Here is a 21,868-nt window from a genome sequence, read left to right on the forward strand (position 1 = left end):
TAATATTCCGGAGTATTTAAAAAGGCTGTTAAGCTCCTTTATTATAAAGTACACTTATTTCGCATTGAAACGCTCCATATATAAATTTTCATAGTATTAATTTATGTAAGCATATCACGGTATATTATAATTTCAAATATATGTTCCAAGTTATTGATGTCTCGCGTGATTTGGAGTGCGTGAGCTCTGCGCAATGAGAACTGCAGGTAGTCCGCCATTGCTGTATGAAGACCTCTCGGATCTGGCTTTTGGCTGTCAACAATAAACTTGAGGTGCCGGAGCGGGGCTACGAGGTCGAGTGAAAGCTCGTCGGCTGCTCCTCCAACCAGTAGTCACCCCTGTCCCTCCGTGGAGTTTATTTTCATGTGAATACAGAGCCCACGGACGAGGCAACCATGTCCAATCTCAGCAAAGGCGGCACCAAGAAGGACACCAAAATGAGGATACGGGCTTTTCCTGTAAGTGTACGCCGCAGGAGGTGCTCTGTGTGCCCGGGAGACTGTGACTCGACCACCGCGGTCTACTGTGCTACATGCTATAAGGCTAACCAGCTGAGCAGCAGATATGCTTCAGCTACCTTTACGTAAACACGATACAGCCGTTACATGTCTTGTGTAGCTCACTCAGACTGGGTAGTTTATGTATCTTCTCAGTCTCAAAACCACGTCTCTGCGAAGGTTCATTTACGACTGTAAATTGCTCATAACGTTCAACTACCCCACAACTCCTAGACGTTAGCTACCTCACTGGATGTCGACAGAGCGTATGCTAACGTTAGCCCTGGCCCTTGACACTTGTTGTTTGGGTATCTATTGGGTTTCTGCTTGAATAGCATGACGTGTTTACAGCTGAGCTTTAAACATTACTGACTTTTGTGTTCTGAGATTCGGCTGTGTTTCTAGCAGTATGCAAAGAGAGGAAGCAGCACCGTATCAACAGCTTGAGACAGATGCTAACAGAATGATGACCAAGTTGTCATAGAGGTAGATTTTATTATTTTGCAAATTGGCTTTAAATTTTAGGACCAAATCCTGTTTCTGTCATTTTTAATGCAATATCCGTGATTCATGGATCCTCTATCCTAGATCCCTATTGTCTGAAAGTCTCTGAGAGACCTCATTAATGAACTGACCTCATTCTGCTTAAACTGATATTTCAGCTAGTGACAGATAGGATGTGCATCATCAAAATACACCTCATACCTCTATGAGTTTGATACATTTCTGGTTGGGTGCCGGTGTCAGTGGATAGCTAGCTTACATTCATTGTATCAGGGCAGCCATTCTGATCTACATGTGCCTGTTGAATGTGGCCCAGTCCTGACAGTGGATTGCTGTGAGCAGCACCTTGACATGCATGTGTTTGGGCTTGTCTGCTCACAAGCAGCACACACTGTTCCTCCCCACATGTGGTGTCATTAATGAAGTTCTTGGTTCACAAAAATGTGGAGGGAGAACAGCAGAAGTTTGAAGAATGTGCTAGTTGTAGTATAATGAAGCTCAGCAGCTAAGAAAGTGCGATGCAGAACTGCATGTTTTTTGCCTTGCTGTCTCTGGTGGCTGGTAAACTTGAAAAACCTGCATGCACATTTCAGGATTCACAAAGTTCTGACTAATCACACCTTATATAACAACTATAGTATCTATATTACCATAACTACAGCTCCCATACAGTTCAGTAGCTTTCATGTGCATATGACAAATAAGGAACACATTTAGACATGTATTGTCTGTTGCTAGATATGGTTTTCTTGTTTTATTTAAGTCAGATTTGGCAGAAATTCAGCCTCCATTCTATTGTGCATAGTGCCAAACCCCTTTAACATTTATATATATTTAGTGAACTGAATTTTAAAGAGAGATGAAACTGGTGGACATGAACCAACCCCTACAGAATGAAACAGACCAGGGATTTTGAAATACCTAGAATACATTTCAGAGATTTGGAACACTCCCTTGGTCCACATCCCACTGTTAGAACAGAATAATAATAAGTATAGTTTGATGTTTCAGCTTAACTAAAGGTTTAATGAGCAAATCTGTTTTGACATGACATGCTTCTTAAAGGAGCTATAACATTAAGGATCTTTCTTGTCGCTGGTTAAGTATGTGTCAGGACTCACGACCTTTAACGTAAGGCGGGGAGTTCTTGTTTATGTCAGGCTGGAAAATCTCATTTGCTTTTAACTAGGGATGCACGATATTGGATTTTTGCCGATATCCGATATGCGGATATATCGAAACCCCTTTTTGGCTGATACCGATATCGATAACCACAAGTTTGTTTGTTTTTTTCACTGTAAAGAAAGCTAAGTCCATCCTGTACTGGAATTTATATGTTACTCTTATTGTGGCGGTCTTATTTGTTTAAGAAACTCACATAAAACAAGACAAAAAACATTTGATTTTACCATGAATAAGAAATGTATTATTTTTTCAAACTTAAGACATTCAGTATTGAAATACAGAAAAATAATTTCTTTAGATCACATGAACTTTAAATGTACAATGCATTTTTAAACATAACCAAGTTGCATTTGATTATTTTAGAGCTACTGTAACAACCTGGTGACAGACACAGAGCTCTGCAGTGCAAATAAATGAAGTGCTACATTTTATTTAAGGAGCTTATTTTTCAGATGGAAAATAATAATAATCTTAACTAAATAGCACCTTATCGGCTGTGCCTATCTTTTCATATCTGCCGATAGCGGTAAACGTGTTTTTAAGCTTTTATCGGCCGATACCGATATTGTGCCGATAATATCGTGCATCCCTACTTTTAACAAAAACTGCCAACCATAACAACATGCATATCTGAGCATTCATTAATTCTTCAAGGATGGCTCAGGCTTTTTTCAATTACGCTGTTCATGCGTCTTGATGTTGGACAGCATCCATGAATGAAATTAATAAATACAGTATTAGATTAAAGACATGTTGCCTGTAGTGATTTCAGGACTCTCAGAAGTCATGGCTTGCCTGCCTACATGCTCTCTGCTCCTGCTCTTCCACAAGCTAAAAGCAGTGAGCCAGTTGCACGGAAATGGCAGTGAGAGGAAGATCGTTTCGGTGAATACCGACAGAAATGTGCTACACTTCTCTCTCCAACACGCGGGCTCATCTGCACCTCGGTGAGGCAGCGTGTGATTGAGGAGAAAAGGCCTTAAAAATACCCACTTTCTCTGGAGCTTCTTTTTTCCCTGTTGAATTTTTGGTCAGGTCTAGAGGTCCTCTTCCTGGATAATTTGAGTTTTACTAAGATGTGGGATCAGACAGTAGATATATGGGACCCTCTGTGAGGACACAGTGTGTGTGAGTTTGTGAAACTGCTATTTCAGAGAAAACAATGCACTGTTCATAGCTCTGCATCTCAATCAATTTAAGCTAACAATTAATAATTAAGAGTTAAGGATAAATACATATACTATAAAAACTGACTGAACAGGTTGTACTTGAACCAAAGAACAAAACAATCAGGTCTATCTGCTTAAACAAGGAATCAGACCAATTAATCTGCGTACTCTTCAATTTTCAGATGACGATGGATGAAAAATACGTCAACAATATCTGGGACCTTCTGAAGAATGCCATCCAGGAGATTCAGAGGAAGAACAACAGCGGCCTGAGCTTTGAGGAACTGTACAGGAACGCCTACACAATGGTGCTCCATAAACATGGAGAGAAGCTCTACACGGGCCTGCGAGAGGTCGTCACTGAACACCTTATCAACAAAGTAAGGCGAACACAGATCACATGCATGTTGAAAGACAAACCTTACACAAGGAGGACAAGTCGTAGTAACTCTCATAAGAGCTTAATAGCTTCTGAAATGAGCACAAAGTAAATCCTCAACCTGATTTTGAAATTTCTTTGTTGCTCCCTTTTATAGAGGAAAGATTTTTAAGCTACACTTGTACCTCCAGGAGGCAGCCTCTTCCTCTGTTCAGAATAGATGGTATCTAACAGAAAGGTGCACCCCTTAAACTTGTTTAATTTGGCACTTCAAATCTGGTAATTGCACTAAATGTCAGGCAGTGACAGCTTGTTCACAGTATCAGTCAAAACATGCTTGATACTTTCATTTCTTTCTTTAACTCAAGTTCACTTCTGTTTCATCTGTGCTTGAAGCACATTTCAGCGCTTTCTTTTAACAGGAAACTTTTCCACTAAACTGTTTAGTTGAGTTTAAGCTGGACGGTTTGTCTTCTTCTGCTTGGGGCTGGACAGAGTCATGTCAAGCTGGTCTATTAATTCATGTACCTGTGTGGCCAGTGTCTTGTCCTCGCAAAATGACCATCACCAGAAAACATGAGCTGTACGTTATACAGCTGCGGGATACAATCCTTGTGGGGTGAAGGGTTTGTAAAACTCTTCACTCAGACTTTTCTATGCGTGTCCATGAATCACACACGTTTGTGGGCAGGGTTGTTGAGTTGCAGTTTGTCTCAGGATCTTAAGCTTTTCACGGTCCGCTAAGATTTGTTTGTTTTCATCTTCCTACCGACAGGTAAGAGAAGCAAGCTGGAAATATTTGATATAATTGTCATTTTTGTTGCATGTGATTAGTAATAAATTAGTTTGGCCCTTGAATCAGTTGTAAATGCCTCTGCGCAGCTTAAAGTATACAGAAACCAAACCAGCGATATATCATCAGTTGTTGAACAGCTGCCAAGAGCTTTTTACATATTAATTGAATCCAGATAATTAGCTTGGCAGGCTCAGTAAATCAGCATTCAGGATATGTCAACAAGCAACAGTTCAAAGAGAACCATCTGACACCTGAGAGTATGAGCAAGTACAGAGCAAGTGATCACTTTTATGACAAGAAAGCTTCATGTTTCCTTCAGTTCTACAAACCTCACTCAGATACTTCAGACTAAAATGTCAAAGACCTCTCAAAGGTGAGAGCTTTTATTTCTTCATCTTCTTAAATATTGTAGCTTTACTAACTGCTGGCTGATGCTCAGGAGACTTCCTTTTCTTTGGGCTACAAAATGATTCAACGTGTGCCGAATGCTGTCCTCAACAATGACTGATGGAAGGATACAGATTGGTCTGTTCGCAGAGCTGATGATTGCAAAAGCATTTAAGGGCAACAAAAAGAGATGGGACATAAAATTCATCTGTTGTTATTTAGATCAGAGAAGGAATCATATTTGACGTCATGCATGTCTACTTATCCAAGGCCAAATTTTGTATTGGGCCAAATAATGCTGCAACTTTGATAGAACACACATCATGACTTCACACGAGACTCTTACAAAGTAGTCATTTTCTGCATTGGTGCATTATAGTCGTCTAAATGTAATCATATAAGTTTTGTAGTCTTCCTCATAGATGTTTCTCTTATTCTGTTGTTGCAGTATCGCTGTTAATATAATGAAATTCAAGCCTAAGAATTCGCAAGAAATAATTCACACTGGGGCACCTGTAACTGAACTGCACATGGAAACTAAAATAAATTCATGGGGTGTTTACAGTAAATGTTTGACTTAAAAACATTCTTAGATTTCTTGATTATTCATCCATCCTACATTTGATCTCAGTGTGTTTAAAGACAGTGATGAGTCTCTGAAGGCTGATAGTGTGTGTAAGCAGAGGCAGAGGTGATAACTCATTCTGTCTGTCCAGAAGTAGATAAAAGGGGAGGTCGATATGACCTTATGAATCTAACTACAGTGACATTAATAGTGCTGAGTCACGCTGCAGTGTGACTTTTAGCAGGCTGTTTTCTGCCTGACTAGCAGAGAAAGGTGTAAAGGAAGCAGCAAAGTAGGGTCACAATAAAAGCTTGAACAACAAACTCAGAATACAAGTGTGAGAATGATCTGGGCCTCCCTCCCTCACATTTCTGCCTGTGGCCGACATTGAAGAGCATAAGAGACCTTATGCTTTTGTGTTTGTCTCCTCTGAAGGTTCGAGAAGATGTCCTCAACTCCCTAAACAATAACTTCCTTCAGACCTTAAATCAAGCCTGGAATGACCATCAAACAGCCATGGTGATGATCAGAGACATCCTGATGTACATGGTGAGTACCTGATGATTCATGGGAGATCAGTCTACATGTTTTCTGCACAGCTTAACACATCAGCCTGGAGAACAGAGCAGAAATATGCAAGTGATTACTTCTCATTGTTTTTAAGTATATGTGTACTAAACAGAGAAAGCATCTAATGTATGAGCTTCAAATTAAAACAATATGTGTATTTACCTGTTTGAAAACCATATCAATAAAACTTTCAGCAACTGTAACTTTGACACTTTAGCAGCAATCAATTTCCGTGAGACACAGGAAATTGTGGTGACATGTGATCGTGACATGATTAACCTTTGATTCACTCAGACTGATAGCTCCTGCCGCGCTCTGTGTGTACTGACAGTTCTTTAAGGTGCTACACTTTATGTTCCATATGCTGCCACTGTAGGGATGCACGATATTACCGGCACAACATCCGTATCGGCTGATAAAAGCTTGAAAACACGTTTATTGGTATCGGCAGATATGAAAATTTCTGCCGATATGCACAGCCGATAAGGTGCTATTCAGTTCGGATTATTATTATTTTCCATCTGAAAAATAAGCTCCTTAAATAAAATGTAGCACTTCATTTATTTGCACTGCAGAGCTCTGTGTCTGTCACCAGGTTGTTACAGTAGCTCTAAAATAATCAAATGCAACTTGGTTATGTTTAAAAATGCATTGTACATTTAAAGTTCATGTGATCTAAAGAAATTATTTTTCTGTATTTCAAAACTGAATGTTTTGAGTTTAAAAAAGATAATACATTTCTTATTTATGGTAAAATCAAATGTTTTTTGTCTTGTTTTATGTGAGTTTCTTAAATAAATAAGACCATCACGATAAGAGTAACATATAAATTCCAGTACAGGATAGACTTAGCTTTCTTTACAGTGAAAAAAACAAACAAACTTGTGATCATCGGTATCGGTATCGATATCAGCCAAAAGGGGTTTCGATATATCCGCATATCGGATATCGGCAAAAATCATATATCCTCCCTAGCTGCCAGGGCTGTCATGTATGCAGTTTTATTTGCAGTTGATGTGTTCTTATTATATCATCACTATAAAATGAAGCGCACAGGCCTGAAATATTAATGCCTCCCAGTAATATCTGATCTCATCATAAGCATGTGAGACACTACACTGGGTCAGGAAGCTGCACTGACACTAAACTAACCACGTGACTAAATCTCCATGAAGAGCTCACAAGAGGACAGTTTAGAGACTTGCAGAATGCTAAATATTTAAAATAAATCCATGTTCAGTGAAGAAACACAGGGTCTTTGTGATACCAGCGTTGTATCGTACATTAACTACCTCTCTCTGTTTGTGTTGTAGGACCGGGTGTATGTACAGCAGAACAATGTAGAGAACGTCTACAACCTGGGTCTTATCATCTTTAGGGATCAAGTGGTTCGTTACGGCTGCATCAGAGACCACCTCCGGCAGACCCTGCTGGACATGATCGCACGAGAGAGGAAGGGAGAGGTGGTGGACAGGTACTAAGACGGCTTAACACTTTCTGGAAATGATACTCCATCATCTCTCTTGTGAACTGAACGAGAAGCCTGCTGTTCATCTGAATTGTGCCGTCAAGTGAATTAAAAAAAACTTGATCATCAAAAGTATCCCCATGTCATAACATGATTTGAACATTATTTATATTCTCTCAGCCCTCTTCACTGGGGTGTTTTCTTAATTTTGGGATTTGCATTATGAGAATTTATCTGAAACTAACATGAAATGAGAATCAAGGTTTTTTAAAATTCATTTATTTCTAAATATTGAAGTGTTTTATTTCTTACTTTTTCTGATTATGCATCCACATTTGCTCTGTTTCTTCAGGGGGGCCATTAGAAATGCTTGCCAAATGTTAATGATCCTCGGCCTTGAAGGGAGATCTGTTTATGAAGAAGACTTTGAGGCGCCTTTCTTAGAAATGTCTGCAGAATTTTTCCAGGTTTGTCAGAATACCATTCTCCTGACTTTTCTTTTTTTAATCTTTAGTTTAAGTAATGGATGACTTTCACAAACACTTCTGTTGTTTCTAGCCCTAAAGTGTTTCTTATTTTCACACAGATGGAGAGCCAAAAGTTCCTCGCAGAAAACAGTGCGAGTGTGTATATAAAGAAAGTGGAAGCCAGAATCAATGAAGAGATTGAGCGAGTGATGCACTGCTTAGACAAATCCACAGAGGAGCCCATAGTCAAGGTGGTGGAACGGGAGCTCATTTCCAAACACATGAAGACCATTGTAGAGATGGAGAACTCCGGCCTGGTTCACATGCTTAAAAATGGAAAGACAGACGGTACGACCAACAATGATTTTTTTTATTCCAAAGACAAAGCTGCACAAGTTACAATCAGAGTGTTAGTGCTACTCAAAAGAAGTGGTAGTTTCAGAAACATGTAAGTATAACTTTCAAGAGATTATGAATTCACTGGACCATTGATGTCTCCACAGTGGTACTTTTCCTGATGCAACAAGGATTAGAGGAATATAATTTCAATTTTCAGACTTAAATAATATTAAGACTGCAGAGCTGCAGCTTCAGCCTAGATGTGTGCCTGAGAAAATTTATCTCTAGCACACTTGAGGTATTTTAGTCCACTCTACACAAATCAGCCTCCTCTTCAGCAGATCTCAGCTGCTCTAACCTTTTTTCATCCGTGTGTTTGTGTGTGCGTGTGTTCATGCTTATCGGTCACAGATTTGGCATGCATGTACAAGCTGTTCAGCAGAGTTCCTAATGGGCTGAAGACCATGTGTGAGTGCATGAGCTCATACCTGCGGGAGCAAGGCAAGGCATTGGTGTCAGAGGAGGGAGAGGGAAAGAACCCTGTAGACTACATCCAGGTAAGAGAGCACATCAGAGGGCAGCGATGTTACGGCTCATTCCTTTTTATCTGCAGAGCTCAGTTAACTTTCTGCTGCAAGAGTAGAGCCCACGCTGACCTTATTTCCACATATGTTTAGGGTGAATGTAAGAAAAATGTACAGTCCTAGCATCTAATTTTGGCGATGAAGTTTCTTTTCTACTGACATGAGACTTAAACATAGTATTGCACGCTGAGCTTTAACAAACTGTGCTTCCACAACCTCCCAGAGGAGAGCAACTGCTTCTGCAGGCTACAATAAACCCTGCCTTGTAGTCACTGTGGCAAGCTGCTGTTTGCAGACCTGTTGCCGAGTTATCCGTTCTCATCCCTGCACCTTTACTTTCTTTCTGCAGGGTCTGCTGGACCTGAAGTCCCGTTTCGACCGTTTCCTCCAGGAGTCATTCAATAATGACCGGCTCTTCAAGCAAACTATTGCAGGAGACTTTGAATACTTCCTCAACCTCAACTCTCGCTCCCCAGAGTACCTCTCACTCTTTATTGATGACAAACTAAAGAAAGGAGTAAAAGGGGTAAGCATCTATGTTCTAACAAACTGCACCATAGAAACATATAAATCAGAAATATGGAAATGCAGTTTTGCCTGTTGTAGCTTCATAACCAATTTCAAGTTGTTTCTGACTTTCAATTCATAACTCTACTTCAATGTGTGTTTTATTGTTCTTTAACTCAGTTGACAGAGCAAGAGGTGGAGTCTATACTGGACAAGGCCATGGTGCTGTTCCGCTTCATGCAGGAGAAGGACGTGTTTGAGAGGTACTACAAGCAGCACTTGGCCCGCAGGCTGCTTACCAACAAGAGTGTTTCAGACGACTCAGAGAAGAACATGATCTCAAAGCTCAAGGTGAGCAGGAGTGTGATTAAACCAAGTTCTGTTCTTTTCAGTGAAGTGTGCTTGCTTTGTGTGATGCTGCCTGAATGAAAAACCTTGAAGAGAAGCAGGCATTTTAATAACTATTGGATGCTATAAAAGGATGCTCCCTTATTCCTTGTGCAATCTTGTGAAACTGTATCCATTATTTGTGATCATAATTTTAGCTTTATTCAGTGAAACTGTCTGGTATTTAGGACACTTATAGTAAGAGGCTGTTTCCATGAGGTGCTATTCTTAATGAAAAGAATCGTTGCCCTTCATGTGAACTTTTACTTTTTCTTCTTGATATCTAAATGTGATTTTCCTTCTGGTCTTCTTAACTCAGACGGAGTGCGGCTGCCAGTTTACCTCTAAACTGGAGGGCATGTTCAGGGATATGAGCATTTCCAATACCACCATGGATGAGTTTAGACAACATCTACAGACCACTGGGGTGAGGAAACCTCACATGTCTCAATTCATTTTGTCAAAATGATGAGCCCACTTGCTTTTTGTAATCAGTACATAGCTTCCTAACTGCCTGAGCAGTGCTGCTTTGCTGTGTCTGTAATTACCTACCTAACTATCCGTGTCTCATGAATACATGCTGCTAATTTCTCACTGTGCCTTCTGTCACATGGCTTTTAGATATTTCACTCTGGCAGTCTTTGCCATTTTTCCTGGAGTAGTATGATGCTAGTATGAATAATTAGTACACAAAACCTGCATAACAGTAATTATTTAAAGACTAAATGTGTCTGTGGTCTCTTGTAATTTGTCAGATAAGGTTTCTCTTTCTGAGCAGCTTTGAAAAGGATATGTTAGCAGTGTTCTGAAGGATTTAATTTCATATGCTTTACAAACCTCAGGTATCGCTTGGAGGGGTTGATCTCACTGTGAGAGTCCTGACTACAGGATACTGGCCAACACAATCAGCTACACCCAAGTGCAACATCCCCCCTTCACCGCGACATGCATTTGAAGTCTTTAGAAGGTTAGTCCATCTGAAACTTCTGCAAAGAATAGAAGGTTAATCGTTGAATGCATAAATCTTTAATATTAATGAACATGACGTGTTTTGTAATATCACCCTCCTTGTAGGTTTTATCTTGGTAAGCACAGCGGCAGACAACTCACACTGCAGCACCACATGGGCTCAGCAGATCTAAATGCCACCTTCTACGGCCCTATTAAAAAGGTATGATCCACCAAAAAAAGGAACATCAGCGGTTTTGTAAAAAGCTGTGTGCTGTAGATATGATATGAAGGCTTTACTTTCAAAGTGTGAGATTTGCAAACCACACTAAACCTTCATGGTGTCACATGAAAAAGCCATGGAAATGCTTAACTCATAGATGTGCAACTAAAGACTTTGTAAAATTGTTTTAAGTTGCAAGAAAATACAGCTCTCAAAATGAAATTGTCATTCATGTACAGGACTTTGGACACATTTCGAGATTCTGATTTTTGTAACTTGAAATTCTGACAGGAGGATGGCTCAGAGGTTGGGGTAGGAGGAGCTCAGGTTACAGGTTCCAACACCAGGAAGCACATTCTGCAGGTCTCCACCTTCCAGATGACCATCCTCATGCTTTTTAACAACAGAGAGAAGTCCACCTTTGAGGTACAATGTTCTTCAAGATGTAACAAATGTTATCAAATTTTACAAAATGTTATTAGAATATTACAGTAATGCTACCCTTTAAATCTCAATTACTAGTGTCTGCTTGAGGCTGGCTCTGAAAGAACCAAATACCACACACCCAAGCCAAAAAAAGCCATTTTCATCTCTGAAATAAACACATTACAGTCTGGTACAAAAATGTCTCCCGTTTGAATCGCTAATTTTTCCAACCCAAAAACTGTACAGTGGTGATTTTTTTCAAATGCAACAGTTTAGAAGATATTAGATCGCAAGCTTGCCCAATGAGAGGCACAACTCAGCTAAATGACGGATGGGTGGTCTATAGCTGTTAGTGTGGAGGGTCAGACAGCCCCATTTCAAACATGGCTGCAGTCAATGATTTGCTTCAGGACTCTGTTCCAGAAACACATGGGTAATGTCTTGGAGACTACGTCCATTTATTAAGCAGTCTATGGCCTAATCAGACAACATTAACAGTTGATCGACAATATTATGTGAAAAAGGTTTTTTCTGTAAGTGCCATCCTGTATGTCTGTGTTGTGCCATTGTTATCTTGAATCTGATCTCTTTGCCCTGTAGGAGATCCAGCAGGAGACAGACATCCCAGAGAGGGAACTGGTTCGAGCGTTGCAGTCTTTGGCCTGTGGGAAGCCCACTCAGAGAGTCCTCACCAAGGAGCCCAAATCCAAGGAGATAGAAAACGGCCATGTGTTTACAGTCAATGACCAGTTTACCTCCAAACTGCACCGTGTCAAGATCCAGACAGGTACATCACATCAGAAAGTTAGAATGCTAGTTTCCTGACTGCATTTTTGATTCACTGTTAATTTTCTCTTCAGAGCTTTTTAGGATTTTCAAGCCAGTAACATCTTTGTGATACCACAGCAAAAAGACTCAGTTGTCTTTCATGTGCTACCACAGTGTGTGTTTGTGTAGATCACTTAGTCGAAAAAGAACATTTATTACTTCAATCATAAATATTTTTTTGCATTTCTGATTTTTTGTACACAATCCAGTGGCTGCCAAACAGGGTGAGTCAGATCCAGAAAGGAAGGAGACACGGCAGAAAGTGGACGATGATAGAAAGCATGAGATTGAAGCTGCAATCGTTCGCATCATGAAGTCCAGGAAGAAGATGCAGCACAATGTCCTAGTAGCAGAGGTAAAGCTGCAATGGTTGCATTTATTTCCTCCTCAGCATGATATAAAGGATCAGTTTAGTGACTTGTTGGTAAACCTATTCATTTAATAAAATTAAAACCTTTGTTTCTGTGTTTATTACCTTTGCAGGTAACGCAGCAGTTGCGAGCACGATTTCTCCCTAGTCCTGTAGTAATCAAGAAGCGCATCGAAGGACTCATTGAGCGAGAATATTTGGCACGAACACCAGAGGACCGAAAAGTGTACACTTATGTAGCATAAAGTTCAATGAAAGCTAACATGGAGTTAAGAGCAACTGAGAGCCTTGTTTTTTTTCTTTTTTTTGTGGACTGCCATGGGTTTGAACGAACATGGAAGTGCTTTCATCAATGATTCTGGGAAACACTGGGAAGCTTAACTTTTCTTCCATGAAAATGTGTAAAAGAGTAAAACAAAAAGTCAAGTAAGCTGATGAAGTTTTCTGAGAAGATTACTTTTGCTGAGGAAAAAAGAAAAGGGTGGATCTAGTTTTGTACAAAATCATGTTTTATGTGGCCTTTGGAGAGAATTCGGTGAGCCTGTCTGACAGTTATGATGTTGAGAATATGTTAAAGCAAACGTGTGGCTACATGGAGACCAAGAAAACTTTTGAATCACTCCCCTGTTTTTTAAATGTTGTCAATGTGTTCTTTTGTTTTATTTTGTTTTTTTTTTGTTGTTGTTTTTTTCTTTTGTTTTGGGGGGTTTGTTTTGGGTGGCACACTGATGGCTGTACAGATGGACAGACACTCTTGGACTTTTCCTCCCAAAAGGTTTTAACTTGATAGAAGAGGAAGTGGTGAGTGATGCAGACCTGGTTTAAAATAGCTGCACAAAAACATTTTGATTACTTCAGAAATCATAAAGAGTGCTTAGCTTTACGCTGCAATTATGTCTGTTTTTTGAGGTTGTTTTAATATCTGATAAAAAAGAAAAAATAATGTGCACCTCACAGCTACAATATTTCATGCCATTTTCGGTGTTTTAGCCAGGTCTGTACTGGTGTCTAGTACATAAAGAGATCAAGAGCTGCAGCTTCACAGCATGTTTTTATCTAGCAGATCGATCAGGGGAGTACAACACACAGAAGCTCCATAAACAGTGTTTGGTCTCTCATAACACATTTTTCACTTTTGGCCCGCTGTATGATGGGCCAATAAATGTATCTCCTCTTTGAAAGGAAGGTTCTCTTGTGGTGCAGGTTTCAAAGAGGATTTTTTTTTTCATTCTCAACTGCATTTTGAACGGGTGAAACCAGTCCAGCACCATGTTCTGTGTACAAATTGTAAAATAATAATTGTACTCACTGCAAAGGTGGATTGTACAGGGCCTTGTTTTCATCATATTAAATGTAGAATAAAAAATGAATAGGGATGGAGATTTTGTCTTTTAGCATTGTTCAAGACCTTGAGATAAATACTTGCCTCAGATTGTAATTAAAGTGTAATGTAAATAGGAAGCCACAGTTAAAACCATTAAGCTTACATGAGGAACCACTCTTCATTCAGTGGTTGTGGTACAGTCTGAATCATCAGGAGGAAATATGCTATACATCACATTTCAGTACACTCATTTTAAACTAAAGAATATATGGTGATTTTTAAATTCATTTCTTTTGATATAAAATTAGCGGGGGTAAATTAACTAGATGGGATGTTGGATACAGTAACACTTGAGTTGGTAAACACTGATCATATGTGGCCACAGACGAGGATTTTTCAGGGGGACAGTTATCTGTATTTGCAATAATGCAAAGACAAATGTCACTCATGAGGCTGATTTATTTTAATTATAGGTTATTGAAAGTCTATGTAACACCATTATATTTAATATTTCTAATCTACTTTCATCATAAACTATTCTCTGTTCAGCTATGATGCTCTATAACGTGCTGTTCACAGCACAGTATTGTGGAGTATGGAGTCAGTTTTGCACAAAATGCAGACATTGTTTTAAACCATCCAGACCTTTTCTTTATTTTTCATGTTCTGTAAATAGAATTTCTCTTGGTGCTCTTTAAAAATGAAATACTGCTGTGTCCCTATCAAAATGTGTCTCTAGAGGCCCACATCAACCAATGGATAGCAAGCTTGCCAACCTTCCAAATTAAAACCTCTATAAATCTTGTACCTCCACAGTTGTCAATACAAAAAAAGACAATACAGTTATCAACAAAAGAAAGTATGAAGCTGATGAAGAACTTAAAAACAATAATGTTAATGAAAAGAAACTAAGCTTAAAATTGAAAACAGTGTGGGGAAACTAGAAGGATTAAAAAGAAAATGTATGAGCAATACATTGCAAAGTGCTGAGTGTACAACATGTGCAAGATAATAGCACCTGATTCCTTTTTTCCATATTACATTAAATGAAGAAGTATAGAAGCCTTTTTTCTGACAGCAAAGAATACAAAGTCATTCAATGCTGAGATAGTATCTCCCTATTTTAACTTATCAATTATTATGACTTACTAAATCATTATTTCTATCCCAAAATAGTGACTCATCATCTCAATAACGACATATCAATTCTTATGATTTAGCATCTAACTGTTATTTCTCAATATCTCCTTATTAATACTTCACGTCTAATTATAACTTTACAGCTTCTGTTTTCAAACTTTTCTTTTGATTTTTTTTTTTTTACTAGTGGAAATGGGCTTCCAATAAGATAAGACACTTTCAGTACCAATTCATAACAGAATATCAAGTTGAATGGTGTCAGTGTCAGACAGCATCAGTGATTGTTGGTAAAGCAGGCTATGTAACTTAAAACGGTCTATGAAAAGTTAGAGAGTATTATCGTGTTGTTTCAAATGTGAGTTGTTTAGGGGTGTAATGCTCTTAACAATCACTGTATTTAAGTTTCAGGGTTTAAAGCCTCCCCTTCAAACGTCCCCTGCACTTTTAATTCTGCTCAGCCCGTCTGGACACCCCCCTTTGTCCTCTCATATTGTTAGACGCACGCCATCTGCTCCGTGTTATTATCGGCGGCTTTAGATTTAAGGAGCCCAACTTCCCTGCTCCCTTTCGCCCGGACTTTGGGCTCACTAAATTCACCAATACAGAACAGCACGTATTTCTTCTCATCGTCAACGAGGGCATCTCCAGTTTCGTGTATTCTTGCACAGCTCCAGAATCACCCACAGCTTGTATCTGAACATAACGGTGTATGGTTGCCCGCTGACGTCAGCGTCCCAGCAAGAGTCCCAGTTTTTGGACTGGAGATGACTGTGGAGCGGAATCAAACAGGATGATTTACCATCGCTATCTGACGGAGTGCCCAAACGACCAGATGTGAAAGGTGTATGGGACTATGTTTCGAAGAGCAGCGGTGAAGAAAGTAGACGATGAAAACGTGGACTCTGGGGCTGAAACTGCAGAGTGAGTTAACTGTTGTCTGCGTTAGCTCCGGGGCTAACGTTAGCAACCACAACTTCGCCTTCATTTAGCCTCAGTAGAAAAATGAAGTTCAACTCAGTGAACTGTGAAGGTGCTAGCCGTTATAAAGCAGAAATTCTCTTCTGTCTCATTTTTGTGCTTTCCGTACGTGGTTTTCCACTTTGTGTTTGATTTGTTGATAAATTCTCTTTTGAAGTACTGTTAGCTTTGTAACGATAATGTGTTGTCATGGTGACCAAATCGCAGGGGCAGGTTTCCAAACCATCAAACTAACCACAAGATGGAGACAGATTTTTGTCCAAACTTTGAGAAACATTGTTTTTGAAGTAAACAAACCTGTGTTCTTATTTTGTGTTGTTCAGGTCAGACTGCAGCAGGATGTCATCATCTGGCAGTAAGTTTTCACTCTCTTGTATGAAGCTCAAAGCATACACAGACAAGGGAAAAAAGCTAAATTTATCCTTAACATGCACCAAGTAGAGATGTCCTTGTCTCCCAACATGTATTTGTTCTCCAGAAAAGCTGACCCCCCTTCAATTTTAAAAAACTCTGCTTTTTCTAAATTTACTTTGTACTATGAAAAAAAGTTACCATAAACAGTCAACACTGCACTTTATCAAAGTAGTGATGATAGTATGTGCCAGAATTTAAGCTCCTGAAGTCCCAAAACTATTTTTAGTGTCTGTTTTGCATGTGGGAATGTGTGCCAAACTGATTGTAAAAGAAAAAATAATAACCACATTCCAAAACCTACAGAAGATTGAATTTGAAGGTTGGAACCCTCCATTTATCTCTTTATAATGTATATCATATTAAACATAGTGCAAAGATATCATATCAAATATTGAAACAGAAATATGTAATAAAAAATATATATTTTTAATGGAAAATTGATGTTCATCTTTTAATTTATGCCAGCAACATGTTTTAAAAACGTTGGGACTGTGGGATGTTTACCATCATGTCACCTCTTCTCAAATTTGGGGAACTGAAAAGATTTATTTCTGGTGTTGTTTTGCCCTTTTTTCGCTTGAAAGAGGATATCAGATGCCAAACAGTGTAGATTCTTCTTGTCATATTTTTTTATTTCATAAAGACTTTATTTTTTTTCCAATGGGAAAGGAGTAAGGACTGCAGGCAGACCAAGGCTCTTCTACTACAGAGCCAGGCTGTTGTAATATAAGCTAAAGATTGTACGTTCTATTTGATGTCTGGTCTTAATATTTTATGTCTATATCTCTTCAGATATCTAGGTAACCCTAATAAACTGCTTGTGTGTGTATTCCAAGTTGAGCTTATGACAAGTCGGGCAAGGCAGCGGCGGCCGCAGCAGCCGTTCCTGCTGATGAACTTGCATCTGCTGGCCAACCCTGGAGATTCACTGCTGCTCCAGCACACCCTGGATCGCCTTCTCCGCTGGCTCTGCCCGAGCCTCAGAATCTTCCATGTGTCAGAGAGAGCCGCCCCGGTTAGGAGTTACGCCCGCTTCTGTCCTGTGGCAGGTGAGGATCCCTCCCTATCCCTTTCACAAATACAACTCATTATACTCTCAGATCCAGGTGGTTTCATCTGCAGGGATACAAACCCCCGCCGTGTCTGTGCATTAAACTCTTCTGTTTTTTCTCTCTGTGGAACAAGTGAATTGTTTCCAGATGTGAGAGCAATAAACGTTAGCTGAGATTGAGAGCAGTTTTACTTTTCATTAATGGCTGTTAGTCTCTGAAATGTTATACTTTTAACCAAGTAGTGCATTATGTTTGTGTATAATGTAATCATACCATTCAAAAACTAGCCTTACATTTGATTTTATTTAAGTTTTACGGGACATAAATCTCTGCTAAAAATGTTTCAGGCTACCCTTCTCTGGCCATCACTTTCTTCCTTCATGAGGCATACGGGGAGGAGCGAATCCTGAAAGTGCTGGACTTCTTCCAGCATCCACCATGGCAGTACCACCACACTGAGAGCTGCGGCAGACGGACCGGGATCCACATCACTTCTGGCAGCTTTCCCACTAACCCCCTGATGCGGCCGTACCTCCTGCCCAGCAGAGACTTCTACAGTCTGGGTGCAGGGATGCCTGTGTGGGGGGTTCGACCAGTGCACTGTGGAGGGGAAATACTGCGTGTGACGTTATACAGTGGGTATGACAACTATGAAGATGCTGTGCGACTATATGAGACAGTGCTGCAGCGACAGGCAGAGGAGCAGAAGACGGGTTTCTGTTGGTTTACTCTCCACACAGGTACGTCAGTGTGTGCTCTTTAAAAACTTGAACTGATGACTATTGAAAAAAGCTGAGAAGTGATACAAAACAACTTCATTTCTAGTACACATCTACTAGCTTTAGCCTTGAATTTATTTGCATTTGGTTACGTGAAATTTATGTATAAAATACAAATTGTGTTTTGGTAGGTAGTCCTCCCAAAAAAGGAAACAGAATAATTTAACATATGTCTTCTTTAACTTTTGTTCTTCATTACATTTTCATTGCGACAGTTATGCTCTGGCCATAATGCCTATCTTATTTCACCTTCTTTTACAGAACCTGGGCTGTGCATGCAGCTGGCAATAAAGCAGTTGTCCCCAGGGATTCGGGTGGAGCCATGCAGCTCTGCTGTGTTGCAGTTTAGTGTGGATGAAATTGGACAGTTAGTACCTCTGATGCCCAACCCCTGTACCCCAATCAGCACGACTCGCTGGCAGACAGAAGACCTTGATGGCAACAAGGTTCTCTTCCAGGTAAGTGTAAAGGAAAATTTCTTAATCTCAGCCAAAAATATGCTGAAAAAGTTTGATTAAAATGTTATAGAACTTATTGAAAATTAGATGAGCTTACACTGTGAATGATGTGTGCCCTGTTCTTTTTTTCCTTCTTTGAAGGATTTTCCTGCTGCTGAATGACCTAATTTGTTTGTTACGTGTTTTGGTCTGCTTTCCTTTTCTCTCTGGGTAATTATAAATGAAGGGAAAGCCTCTACTTGTTTTATGTCCAGTTAAATCATGTGGTTTGTTTAACAATAGTGGTTGTGTTGGTCCCCAGTCGTCTGCTGGAGGGTTTAAGTCTCTAGTAATTATCTCACAAAATACAGAGTCTAAAGAGCAGGATCTGAGTTTGTTGTGAAGCGTAAATGCTATTTCTAGAATGAAAAGTTTGTGCTTTGTACAGTGCTTGCCAATTCCCTTAATAGCATACAGATTTTCCACTTTCAGTGGGAAAAAGCAGTTATTTTTATGCTTACTCATGTTTGTTCGTACAGGAATAAATGACTCTTTGATACAGGAATCAAGGTGGTCTGTGGTTGCTTCACTCAGTCACTCAGAGCTGTCACGCAAGCCATATGTCAGATGCATCTACGTTAATTCTGTTAAAGTAACTTATCTAGTTTAAATCCCTCCAGTCCGGGTGTAAATCATAATCTTCCTCCGCCTGTCCTTCTGTGCTGCAGGTGAAAACCCCAGCTCAACCCCAGCGACCTCTGACCTGTGCTTTTCCCCTGACCTGCCCCAGCATGTCCCCTCGAGGAATTCAGCTCAGGAGCTCAGGACAGGGCCATAGCCTGTCACCTTGCAGCATCCAAACAACCCTGCCCTGGCAGACACATAGGCAAGGTGAGAGTGCAGGAGGGAACTGTGTTTAGATGATGAACTCAGCTGTGTCAAAGCACTGTGTTGTAAGTTAGCACTGATCAGACAATGACTCAATCTTTGACAGGATTATTTTCTCAGTGCTGGCCAGGTGACCAGTGTGTTAAAGGTTTGTTGCAATGTGTGGCTCCTTTATGACCATCGTAGTACTGAAATTTATGTTTTCCAAGAAGTGTTAAATCTTAAAGTCATCCTGTTGAGTTTTTGCCTTCTGTTGTAATCAAACAACCAAAGGGAAAATGTGACAAATAGTGAAGTAAAGTAGACTGTAAACTCATACAGTGGTGGTTAAGGGCAATAAACACATTGGTGAATTCAAAGCATTCACACTTGACCCAGCCTGTTGTTTTCTGGTTTTGTGTTAACAGGTCAGAGGCCGCGCAGTGACCCTGTCCTGGAGAAGCTTCATGGAGGCAGAGGAGCAGAGAGTCTGGGATCAGGGAGCTGCTGCAGCACCCCTCCAGGCAGCTCTTGTTACTCCTCCCAGCGCAGCAGCCCTTCAACCACCATTCTCCCTGAGTCTCCCCTGCACCCCTCCATCACTCGCTCCCTGTCCCATCTTCTCCTGGAAGAGGAGGAGGAGGAGCCCGAGACCAACGTGGACACCGGAGTTGCTGTCACTCCTTGCTCTGACTCTGCTGTCACAACAATCACTCGCTCTTCTTCTGTGGATCTATTGAACACTCTCAGATCTGAGAGACCAGCAGCTGTTGGGGCTTCAGCAATTGACAGTCTGACTGAACGTCTGCCCCTGAAACACATGCACCCACTGGTTCTCTCAAAGACATGGGGCTCCTCTAGTTGTCAGAAAGCAGCCATGCAGGGCTGTGTGAGCAGGACTAAGGCAGCAGGGCAGAGCCCCTCCAAAGAGCCTGTGGTGGAAAACAGGACTACTACAGATCATCTATCTGCACGCAGTGAGGAACCTATTGATGAGTTCTTCATCTAAATCCCACTGTACTTTGGTGATTAGTTGACAGAAGAGGTCAGAAAGGAGAGGAAACCTTCTAGAAGGGTATGAATTCATGTAGGGGAACACCACCGAAACAACACAGTCATCACAAATCCAGAAGAATCCAAAGTTTAACTTCACTCAGAAGTCATTTGGCATGAAATTCTAAAATCCGTTTGACTTTTTTGTTTACATTTGTCCCACTCTCACCCACACCTGCTGACACAAGGAGATGAAAACAGTTGTGTGTCTTTCATCAAAGTGATGATTTGTGCAGCTATTCTGGTTAAATACATCTCTACATTTAACAAACAGGACAGAGAAGCTCTGTGAGGAGTTAATGCCGGGGTTATAGTGTCAGTCTAGATCTCTGTAGTGTTAATAAACTAGGCTGTTGTTTTGATTGCCTTTGAAACAGATAAAGATGATCTGAGAGAGGTTGCTCTTTGATTAGAATCAGATTTAGCCTGATTGCGCTCAAAGTGTGGTACGTCTGTCGTAGGATTAACCCAGAGGCTTTTGATTTTTGTTTTTCATGCAGTTGTTCTGAAGAAGATCTTTGTGTTAGTAAAGTTGGGGTTATAAATACCTGGAGAAGTCTCTGTATTGAAGAGGATTTTTTCTCAGATAGCCTGAAGTTAGCAGGATTTTTTGTAAAGAAAATATCTGGACTTCAGGAAAATGTTTTGTTTGATTTTTATTTGTAATAATGAACTAACTGTTAGTATTCAGTGTTTTCAAGTAGCCCTGGTGTTTCCTGAGCCTGAGACCTCAGGAATGATAATGACTGTTAAGCCACAGAGAGCTGAGAAGTTCAATTTACTGCAGATGTTCAGAATTGGTGCATCATGAATTACCCCGTTAGATGATTTGTCATTGCACTTATGATAAAAATGTTTGTAAGACACGACTGATAAAACATGTTTAAGAAGTCAAGGAAAACTTTTTCTTTTTTTTAAATATTGATCCAGACATCTCTGCTTCACCAGTCACCCCCACTTCTTCCAGACTTCAACTTTATTTCTATTTTCTTTTTTTAACTTGTCTTGTCCAGCATCACAACAGCAGGATTATGGTCTGGCTGCCATATTGTGCAGAACACATTTACTTTGCCAAAAGGACCTGTTTGTGTATAAGGCTTTCCTTGAGTTCTAAATGATAAAGGATACTTTTATTAGTGTTTTGTAATTTTATTTTTTAAACTTTCAAATGTGGATTGTGAACTTATGAATAAGTCTGTGCACCAAGGTGGCTGGATCAGCAGTT

General features: G+C 40.0%; 2 protein-coding genes across 2 annotated transcripts; both read left to right on the top strand.

Moving 5' to 3' along the window:
* The first annotated feature begins 187 nt into the window (after window positions 1-187).
* cul3b (cullin 3b) lies at window positions 188-14,451 on the top strand. Its single transcript, XM_074679954.1, has 16 exons — window positions 188-458; window positions 3,538-3,735; window positions 5,918-6,031; window positions 7,366-7,526; window positions 7,873-7,987; window positions 8,107-8,335; window positions 8,738-8,883; window positions 9,260-9,436; window positions 9,598-9,768; window positions 10,124-10,231; window positions 10,647-10,771; window positions 10,879-10,975; window positions 11,267-11,401; window positions 12,002-12,188; window positions 12,439-12,584; window positions 12,713-14,451. Exons 1-16 carry the CDS (start codon window positions 396-398, stop codon window positions 12,842-12,844), a joined length of 2,304 nt encoding a protein of 767 aa, XP_074536055.1. The 5' UTR covers window positions 188-395; the 3' UTR covers window positions 12,845-14,451.
* Window positions 14,452-15,587: 1,136 nt separating this feature from the next.
* Window positions 15,588-21,780, top strand: fam124b (family with sequence similarity 124B). Its single transcript, XM_074679043.1, has 7 exons — window positions 15,588-15,984; window positions 16,365-16,396; window positions 17,292-17,504; window positions 17,855-18,247; window positions 18,548-18,744; window positions 19,452-19,614; window positions 20,019-21,780. Exons 1-7 carry the CDS (start codon window positions 15,917-15,919, stop codon window positions 20,597-20,599), a joined length of 1,647 nt encoding a protein of 548 aa, XP_074535144.1. The 5' UTR covers window positions 15,588-15,916; the 3' UTR covers window positions 20,600-21,780.
* Window positions 21,781-21,868: the final 88 nt, after the last annotated feature.

This window comes from Halichoeres trimaculatus, unplaced genomic scaffold (genome assembly GCF_033239565.1).
Source record: "Halichoeres trimaculatus isolate MK-OKI-2021-1 unplaced genomic scaffold, fHalTri1.1 fHalTri1_scaffold_9, whole genome shotgun sequence".
Lineage (NCBI taxonomy): Eukaryota > Metazoa > Chordata > Actinopteri > Labriformes > Labridae > Halichoeres > Halichoeres trimaculatus.